Source organism: Thamnophis sirtalis, unplaced genomic scaffold, assembly GCF_051295495.1.
Source record: "Thamnophis sirtalis isolate CommonGarterSnake01/CBP01778 unplaced genomic scaffold, rThaSir2_p1.2 scaffold_4, whole genome shotgun sequence".
NCBI classification, from domain to species: Eukaryota; Metazoa; Chordata; class Lepidosauria; order Squamata; family Natricidae; genus Thamnophis; species Thamnophis sirtalis.
The window spans coordinates 128,894,021-128,904,408 of record NW_028261384.1 but is presented as its reverse complement, the minus strand read 5'-3'; the positions used below and the strand labels follow the sequence as shown (position 1 = coordinate 128,904,408).

Sequence of the window (10,388 nt, the reverse complement as noted above, 5' to 3'; positions counted from 1 at the left end):
AATATTTTAAACACAAAAATAACATCATTCATTCCTAAAAGATCCGGTTAATAGGAAAAAATTACAAATATATATAGAGGGACAGGTGGCTCAGGGGCTAAGACACAGAGCTTGTCAATCAAAATGTCAGTAGTTTGGTGGTTTGAATCCCTAGCGTCATGTAATGGAGTGAGCTCCCGTTACTTGTCCCAGCTTCTGCCAACCTAGCAGTTTGAAAGTACATAAAAATGCAAGTAGAAAAGTAGGAGACACCTTTGGTGGGAAGGTAACAGCGTTCTGTGTGCATTCAGCATTAAGTCATGTTGGCCACATGACCACGGAGATGTCTTTGGACAGCACTGGCTCTTCGGCTTTGAAGCAGAGCTGAGCGCTGCCTCCTATAGTCAGGAACTGCTAGCATATAAATATGAGGGGAAGCTTTACCTTTATAAATATTAAATTGGAACATTTTTTCTTACATCTTTGCTTTCCAATGTGCTTACTCACAAAATTTGACTAAGTTCAAGAATGTCAATGTTTTGGACAAATTTTGGACATATTGCAAGCACATTGTTTTGACTCCCTTTTAAAACAAATTTTAGATTTCTTAACATTCCATAAAAAATAAAGAACTACACTTTTCAGTAATGCCTAAAGAGAAATGTTGCTTTCATTCATGTTTTATTCTTGAAATACGTTAAACAAGCAGAATTTTCCATAGTGCTGCTGAATGAATGAATGAGTAAATGAGTAAATGAATAAATGAATGAATGAATGAGTGAATGAATGAATGAATAAAACTAAACATTTCAAAAGAAGACAAAAGAGATATTATCTTCTTATAGGTATTTGACTTTAGGTCAGCAGACATTTCGAGAATTGAACAAAAATACCCCAAGTACTTGTTTTCCTTTAATTAAGAAATTCTACTCCATTTAACTTCTAGAGGATGGAAATTATTCTTATGGCAATATGTTTAGTTTTTCCCCCTTTTTAGCTGTTCCTTGTTATTTAAATCTGGCCTCACCAGAATAATGTAACATTTTGGGCAGAAGATGAAAGCCAGTAACCCCCCACTGGAGCACAAAATGGAGAAGATCTCAACAGCCACCACATATTTCCCCTGTGTGCTCAAGTAGGTTGGAACAAAGGACAGCCAGACACTGCAAAAGACCAACATGCTGAAGGTGATGAATTTGGCTTCATTAAATGTGTCCGGTAACTTTCTGACCAGGAAAGCCACCAGGAAGCTGATAATTGCCAAGAGACCCATAAAACCAAGGACACAGTAGAACATGATGGTTGACCCTTCATTACATATCAATATCATTTCTTTTGACAAAGAATACATGTCAACATCCAGGAACGGGGGAGAGCTTGATAGCCATATGGTACAAATAATGGTTTGAGTAAAAGAACAAGAAAGGACAACAGAAAGACCCAGTCTTTTCCCCATCCATTTCCTAATTCTGGATCCTGGCTTGGTAGCCATGAAAGCAAGAATTACAATGATAGTCTTTGCCAAAATGCAAGAAACTGCCACGGAGAAGATGATGCCAAAAGTAACTTGCCGAAGAAGGCATGTCCATTGACGAGGTTGGCCAATGAATAGCAAAGTACAGAGAAAGGAGAGCAGGAGGGAGATGAGAAGAATGTAGGTGAGGGTCTCATTGTTGGCTTTCACAATAGGGGTGTCCTTGTTTTTAATGAAGAGCCAGAGTAGCAAAATAGTAATGATAGAAAAAGTAAGAATAAAACTGGTAAAAATATTCCCCAGCATTTCTTCATAAGATAAAAATGTTACATATTTTGGAAGGCAGAAATTTCGCTCTTTGTTTGGATAATGATCTAGTGAACACGGAAAGCAGTTGTCCATGTCTGTAGGGAAAGAGAAAACGGCTTTTATTCTATAGATAGCTTTCTTGAAAATGATACAGGAATAATCAGATCTCTTTTAACTGTTTCTCCATATAGACGACTGCACAATGAACACCTGGGTACCTCATCAGCTCATCAGTCATGATCCCAGACCACAATTGGGCAACCACTCCTCTATGTAGTGTCTCTTACCCTTCTGATTAGAAATCTTCTCTGTTGGACAAGGAAGGCAATCATAGCAACAAAATGGTTTCCCTTCTTTTTTGGCCTTCCTGTAACCTGGATGACAATGGTCATTGCAAAGAGAAATAGGCTTTGTCTACAGAGAAAAGAAAGAGAGGAAGGTTTTCCATCTTGCAAATATGCATATCTACAAATCCTGATAGCAACTTGTGCTTTCCTAGATGAATAATTCAGAAGAAATTCATATATGATACCTTAATAATGAAGAATCTTTATAACATTCTTATACAAGAGCCGAGGTGGCACAGTGGCTAGAGTGCAGTAGTGTAGGCTACTTCGGCTGACTGCTAGCTGCAGTTCAGCAGTTCGAATCTTACCAGTCTCAAGGTTGACTCAGCTTTTCATCCTTCTGAGGTTGGTAAAATGAGAACCCAGATTGTTGGGGGCAATAGGTTGACTCTGTGAACTGCTTAGAGAGGGCTGTAAAATCACTATGAAGCAATATGTAAGTCTAAGTGTCATTGCTATTGCTAACTTTTAGGGGGGGGAATTCTTCAATTTTGTTTATGTGTATCCAGAAATCCATATAGATACTGTTGGAAAAAATATCTATCTGGTTCAGTTCCAAGTGAGGAGAAAGACACCAGAAAATAGAGGCTGATTGGAAAGATGGTTTAATGATGAAGCAGAACCACCAAGAACATGAAATGGCTACATGGATTGGAGAGTGAGGGTTATTTAAACTCTCTCTGGGGCCTTGTCCTTGAGTTTTCTGTTCAGGTGCAAGAATATGTTTTCTATTGATTGTTATAGGGGCTAGAGCTAATTTTGTAGGTGCTGATGCAATGAAGGGGTTTGTTGGGCAATTCCTATTGTGGCTGAGGGTTAATCCTACCTTTGTTCAGAATATCCTGTTTTGAATGGATTACCAAATCTGCATTTCTAAAAGTTAGCCCCTAAGTTTCTACTTGGGACAAAGAGCTGAGGCTCAGAGTTTCTGTCTTTAGAAACATGTGTACCCTTAGGGAAATATAATATTCTGCCTTTTTAATATTTCTAAAAATATTACATTCTTCTGGGAGTGGGTGACTTCCCTTAATAGCTAGTCAGTGAGTCAGATTAAAAGAAAGGTTACCTGATGTATATCTGCACCAATGAAATACCATTTAAATGTCATATTCTGAATTTATTAGGATTTTACAGTGATATTTTGTTTATTATTTATTTTCCTCTTAGAAGTTTTTAATTAGAAATACCTTAATTGGATACGATAACTCAAATGAAGAAATATATCCCCAAAATATCTTTAAGTAATGATTTTAGATGGAAACCATTGTATAAATGAATGCAATTGAATAAATATGACATTAACGCATGAGCATATTAAGTAAGAAGAAATGACACAGTTGTCTTGAAATATAGGGTTCCTGCATATTGATACTCTGTGAAATATTTAAATATTTCATGTTTGGTTGGATTCTTTCTCCTATGTCCATTTCTTTCTACATTTTCTCTGTATTTTCTGAGGTAGTTGGAGAGGAGTTAATTTAAAAAATCTTTTTTTAAAAAGTTTGAATAGAACTCAATGATTTAACAGGTCCTACCTGATTAAACCACTCTGGCCAGATTATGGTTTCCTCTGAAATAGTAAATCTTTTTTCTGTAAGAGACAGGGCTTGTATATCTCCAACTTTGACTCTAAGGAAGGAAAGGTTTGGGAATATTACCCAATTGATAATATCAAATCCTGTTTCCACTTCTCCAATTTGATTGAAGAAAAATGTTTCCCCAACACTGTTGTTAAATGAGATTATTTTCACAAAATGGTTGAGCTGAAGAGAGGAGATGAGATTCCAATTCATAAGGATATATTTAAGTATACTGCTGTTTTCCATTTAAGTTTGTTTCATGTATAAAAAATAGACATAGACTGAAAAGAGGAATTAGAATAGTTTTCTAAAGAAAAATGAGAAATTAGGATGAATACATTCATTTTCTTAGAAGCCTCAAGTAATTGTTTGCTGGACATGTATTGCTACACAAGCTTATGCCTATTTGTAAATGTGTGTGATCTGTGCCGGTATGGTTAGGTCTCAATGCCGAGTAAACTCTTAGGCAAATAGCCTATCAGAACTCTCTGGAAAGATGCATCAGTGACTGTCGTTCTACCACAGATCCAACATATTTCTAATTGTAAAATTGAAGTTGTTTGGATTCCGGAAAAGCATTTTTCACCTGTGGTGAGACACCCAGAAAAATATGGCATACTTCACTTAATCTTCCAAGGAAAGATTGAAGGCAAATGAGCCTGAAGAAGAAAAACCATGGCATCAAAATCTAAGAGACTGGTTTGGATACAACTCAACAGCACTTTTTTGTGTGGCTGTTGATAAAAATTGGATTGTCAACATGATCACCAACCTCCAATGATGGCTATGGCACAAGAAGAATAAGTTGTTTGGAACATAGAAAAAGCACTATTACACTTTCCACATAATAGCCATGGAAGAATTAAGTAGAGACACATCGTATTTAGGAAGGTCACATCTTACCACTCTGTAAAAAGTGATCACTTGACAAAGGTGCTTTTTCAAGAAGCAGTTGGACTTTTTGATTTTCTTTGAATATTCTCTGCTTCTCACCCAAGACGTTTCTTCAGCACCTTTGGGACAACCACGACCTGGATGACCGAGACTCTCCATAGACATTGAACACGAGACAGTTTGTCAATAAAAACACATTTTTGGATGATATTGGGATTCAGTGATTAGTAACCATGATGAAGGCAGTAGAGTTCCTGATGCACCACCAACTGCAATGAATTAAACCAACTTGCCTCTGAAGAGGCCTCTGTCACATTTGTTAATCAGCTTCCATTCCTGATCAGCCGATCTATACATTTGACATTTTAAAACACGTGAGCTGTACTGGTACCTTTGTACTCAGCTATTTTGAAACTCATCGAATTTGGTACTCATTGCATTTCGATGCAAAAAAAAAATTGTCCTGATACTCATTGTTTATTTAATACTCAAACTAGAACTCAAACTAGTTGTTGCCCACTGTGATACACTATATTGTTTATTAAGGGGAAAAAATATTTGGGACTCATTGATTTTGGTACTCATCATGCCTCCTGGAACCAATTAACAAATGATCCCAGGCAGAAAAGAAATATAACCCAAAGCAATATGTTTTGATTTAATATAGAATCCCACACATGAGACACATTGACCTAACTTTAATCAGTTTTAATTGTCTAAGACATTACCTCCCATAGGTGTTGAGCCAGCAAGCTATGGATTGCGTTACGGACATGCTCTGTCTTTTTCAGTTGAAATGAAAGCATGTTGTGCAAAGCATATGCCACGGCATAGACTGCATTGTATACACTGTAGCTATGAGAAGTCATGCTCATTTCAAAAATAGATGCTGGGAGGTTCTCCAGTTTCTCCTCACCAGTGCAGGAGACCCTTCCTTGCCTGTTTATTGGGGACTTGGGAAAGAAACATCCAAAGGCCTCTTCCCAAAAACCCTGAATGAAGCCATCTTCTCCATCAAAGCTAGCATTTATCAACTGAAGAAATTCAAGAAATCTCGGGACCTCCTTTGAATGAACTGCTAAGGACAGGGCACCATGAAGCAAATCTATGCCTTCCTTCTTTTGAAAGGGGAATGATGTGAATTCCATCTGAGCCGTCATGATGTAAACTCTTCCTTTTGCCATTACTGATACATCCTCATATGTTGACAATGTAGAACACAATCTGAGAAATACCATGGTCTCAATTTCACCATAAACAATGGATACATTAGCAATGCTTTTAACTAAGACGTCATACTGATTTATTCCCTCTACCACCATCTTATCAATGTCACTAACTGATGTAATTACTGGGAATTTTTCTACGTAATCAAAGCAGATTCCTCTCTCAGAAAACATAGGAAGTGCATCCTCGACAAATCTCTCTCCATTGTTATCATTGTCATATAATATCCCAATCCATGTCCACTGGAAATGCAACAGTAACTGGAGAATCCCTTTATATTGTCTGTGTACATCTGGAAACATCTGGTGATAGAAAATATCTTGAGATTTCCTATTCATCTCAGAAGCAGAGCCATAGGTGAACTATAGCATGTAAAGAAAAAAATGTATTAGAGAATTAATAACCAGATAAATCTATTTTTACATCTTTTTCCATGTGTGAATAAAATACCATTTCTTTCTTACACCAAGGAGTTTATGAAATCAAATTTTCTAAACTTGTAGACTGAATGTGCTGAAAAGAAGATGTCTTGCTTTGTAATAAGGAGAACATACCACAGAAATGTGAAATATGCGTTGGAAAAAGATAAACCAAAAATCTCCAGCAGACTGAACTCAATTAAGAATAAAAGTTATGATGCTTTTGGGATGAGTTCAGTCAGCATAGCATGTGTGAAAATCAGTAATGCAATGGTTCTGTTTGCATGTTGGAACATCAAACAAAACTATTCCCCTACTGTTTTACTCTTTTTTTTTCATTTCTCATGAAAGGGAAAAATGTATTCTTCAAAGGTTCTCATTAACAGTTCATTGTAAGGAGAAAGGGAATTGCTATATATGTTTCTAAACCAAAGGGAGAAAACTAAACTTAAAGGAAAACCTAGATAGATAGATATAGATTTAAAACCTGGGAGGAAACTCTTACTTGTGGAATCTTGTAAATAGAGAGAATAGCTGACATGTGTATACAGACTTCAGAATTAGGTCCTCCAATGACTGACACTAGATTGTGCTCTATTTCACACTTGTAGTTAGGGATTAATTTGCCTTGTGTTGAGAATATTTCCATTGAGGCATGATATGTCCAACTTGCAATAAAATTGCTGTTAAAGATATGGAAGCCCAGAGTGAGATTGGGCAAAATCTGGGGATTTTCATTGATTTCCACTATAGCAAATGCCAAAGACAAAATGTGTTGGTAGAGCTGAGTCACCACCCTGAATTGAAATAAAATGTTGATTACAGCTCATTGGTATCAGGACATTTGTTCAACTCATAGCTTTAAATATACTGTACTCAAAGCTACCATCAGATGAGGTTTAATTGATCAGATGAGACTGCATAAAAATTGCAGCTAAGGAAGGTTTTAGTCTTGCAAGACTCAAATAACTAAGCAGTTTGTTAGTATGAATAACTGAAGTTTTGTTGAGTCCCAGTGCATTATTAATTGAACCTGACAACCAAGACATCTTTAAATAATTTCAGTCATCATGGAAAAGGGGATAATACAATACAGACCCAGCACCAGACATCAAACTCAGTTCTGAATAATAAGTTTTAAATTAATGAGTATCTTACTGAATATCATAGAAAAAGTCAGTAGAAGGCTTCTCATAAAATTGTATTGTGTTTGAAAATATATAGATTTGAGACAAAATAGCAGCTACAATAACATCTCCTGATTGATAGTATTTATGAAGAATTGGAACAGGATCACCAACAATGCAACTCATGTTAGGAATCTCGGAACCTGCCCTAAACAACAGCATTAAGAGCCATAGAGAGAGTTTGCATGATAGAATTTCTACTTTGCAGTCTTTCATTTGTTGTATTTTTTTCTTGTAATAGATTTTTGGCTGAATAGCACAGCCTAACTTGAATGACCACTTGCTTGGTTTACAGCACCAACCAAGAGCACTAAGAACAAAACCAACACACCTATATAGTCTGCTTTTTTACATTACAGAGCAAATAATGACAAGTTATTTTTGTCTAAGGTTTTAGCTTTGCTGGTGGATAATGAAGCTCCCTTGAGACAGGAAGATGAAAGGAAAATAACTGGAGTGAATTTGATAATTGCCTGAAAAATAACCACCTGTTCAGGATTACAAGTTCTAAGACAGATCAAAGGAATATATTTGATATCTTTCATCAAAATCCAGCTCCATGAGTTTATGAGTTTATTGAGTTTATTGGGAATTTATAGGCCGCCCTTTTCCCTGAGGGGACTCAGGGCGGCTTACAACCACAAGGGAGGGGGGTGCAGTGTCAAAAAAACAAAACAAAATGTGAACAAAGAAAAATAGTAAAAACACAACTTTCGTTCAACAATCAAACACTCGGGCGGGTGAATTGGAAACCTATCCCCAGGCCTGCTGGGAGAGCCAGATCTTGAGGGCTGCGCGGAAGGTCTGGATGGTGGTGAGGGTACGGATCTCAACGGGGAGATCGTTCCACAGGGTCGGAGCTGCAACAGAAAAGGCTCTCCTCCGTGTGGTCGCCAGTCGGCATTGACTGGCAGATGGGATTCGGAGGAGGCCCAGTCTGTGCGATCTAATTGGTCGTAGGGAGGTGATCGGCAGAAGGCGGTCTCTCAAGTACCCAGATCCACTACCATGGAGTGCTTTAAAGGTGGTCATCAGTACCCTGAAGCGCACCCGGAGACCAACAGGTAGCCAGTGCAGCTCGCGGAGGACGGGTGTAACGTGGGTGAACCGCGGTGCGCCCACTATCACTCGCGCGGTTGCATTCTGGACTAGCTGTAGTCGCCGGATGTACTTCAAGGGCAACCCCATGTAGAGCCCATTGCAGTATTCCAGCCTAGAGATCACAAGGGCTCGAGTGACTGTTGTGAGAGCCTCCCGATCTAGGTAGGGCCGCAACTGGCAGACCAAGCGAACCTGGGCAAATGCCCCCCTGGTCACAGCTGACAGCTGGTGGTCAAAAGTCAGCTGTGGGTCCAGGAGGACTCCTAAGTTGCGGACCCTATCTGAGGGGTATAAAATTTGACCCCCCAGCCTAAGCGTTGGTACATTAGCCAAATTATTGGGAGGGAAGCACAACAGCCACTCGGTCTTGTCCAGGTTGAGTACCAGTTTGTTAGCGCTCATCCAGTTCTTAACGGCTTCTAGACCCTGGTTCATCACGTCCACCGCTTCATTGAGTTGGCACGGGGCGGACAGATACAGCTGCGTATCGTCCGCATATTGGTGGTATTTTATCCCGTGCCTCCGAATGATCTCGCCCAGCGGTTTCATGTATATGTTAAATAGTAGGGGGGATAAGACCGAACCCTGGGGCACCCCACATGTTAGGGGCCTCAGGGACGATCTCTGCCCCCCGACCAACACCGACTGCGACCTGTCCGAGAGGTAGGAGGAGAACCACTGCAGAACAGTGCCTCCCACTCCCACCTCCCGCAGTCGTCGCAGAAGGATACCATGGTCGATGGTATCGAAAGCCGCTGAGAGGTCAAGGAGAACCAGGATGGACGCATAGCCTCCATCTCTGGCCCTCCAGAGATCATCGGTCAATGCGACCAAAGCGGTTTCTGTGCTGTAACCAGGTCTGAAGCCAGACTGGAAGGGGTCAAGATAACTAGCTTCCTCCAAGGCCCGTTGAAGCTGGAAGGCCACCACCTTCTCAACAACCTTCCCGATAAAGGGGAGGTTGGAGACAGGACGAAAGTTGTTTAAAATGGCTGGATCCAAGGATGGTTTCTTCAGGAGGGGTCTCACCACCGCCGTTTTAAGTACGGCGGGGAAGTGCCCCTCCCGAAGGGAGGCGGTCACGACCGCCTGGATCCAGCCATGTGTCACCTCCCTGCTGTTGGCAACCAGCCAGGAGGGACACGGGTCCAGGATGCAGGTGGAGGCACTTACAGCTCGAATGGCCTTGTCCACATCCCCAGAGGCAACATCCTGGAACTCAACCCAGAGATGATTTGCCAAGTGGTCCTCCTGTGTCTCGGCTGGATCTACTGCGGTGGAGTCCAAGTCCGACTGAAACCGAGCTATTTTGTCCGCCAAGAATTGAGCATAGTCCTCAGCCCTACCCTGCAAGGGGTCTCCCGCATCCCTCCTATTAAGGAGGGAGCGGGTTATCCTAAACAGGGCGGCTGGGCGTGACTCGGCGGACGCAACCAAGGCAGAGATGTATGATCTTTTGGCAGTTCTCAATGCCCTAACGTAGTCCTTGGTGCAGGTGGTCAGAAGTGCTCGGTTCGCCTCGGACTTATCGGACCTCCACAGGTGCTCTAGGCATCTCCTCCGGCGTTTCTTCTCCCGGAGCTCCTCGGTAAACCAAGGAGGTCTCCGGGATCCACTGACCCGGAGGGGCCGTAGTGGCGCAATCCGATCAAGAGACTCCGACGCCGCCGAATGCCAGGCGGCAACCAGAGTCTCCGCCGAACTGTGGGCGAGAGTATCAGGAATAACCCCAAGCTCCGTCTGGAACCTCAACGGGTCCATAAGTCGCCTGGGGCGGAACCACCTGGTCGGTTCCTCCTCCCTACGGTGGGGGTTTGGCCTCCGGAAGTCAAGCCTCAGTAGGCAGTGGTCTGACCACGACAGGGGTATGA

General features: G+C 41.0%; 1 protein-coding gene across 1 annotated transcript; it reads right to left on the bottom strand.

The window, feature by feature from the left end:
• Window positions 1-955: 955 nt before the first annotated feature.
• Window positions 956-7,542, bottom strand: LOC106554734 (vomeronasal type-2 receptor 26-like). Its single transcript, XM_087714814.1, has 5 exons — window positions 7,388-7,542; window positions 6,735-7,026; window positions 5,312-6,172; window positions 2,050-2,176; window positions 956-1,857 (listed from the first exon to the last, which is right to left on the bottom strand). The coding sequence occupies exons 1-5, from the start codon at window positions 7,540-7,542 to the stop codon at window positions 956-958; spliced, it is 2,337 nt and encodes a 778-aa protein (XP_087570940.1).
• Between the last annotated feature and the right edge of the window lie 2,846 nt (window positions 7,543-10,388).

Coding starts and splice junctions, on each gene's coding strand:
- LOC106554734 (XM_087714814.1), bottom strand. CDS start 7,542: ATGAGTTGCATTGTTGGTGATCCTGTTCCAATTCTTCATAAATACTAT. Junction 6,173..6,734: donor CTATTTACAAGATTCCACAA/GTAAGAGTTTCC, acceptor TACATGCTATAG/TTCACCTATGGCTCTGCTTC. Junction 2,177..5,311: donor TGGCTCAACACCTATGGGAG/GTAATGTCTTAG, acceptor TTTTCTCTGTAG/ACAAAGCCTATTTCTCTTTG.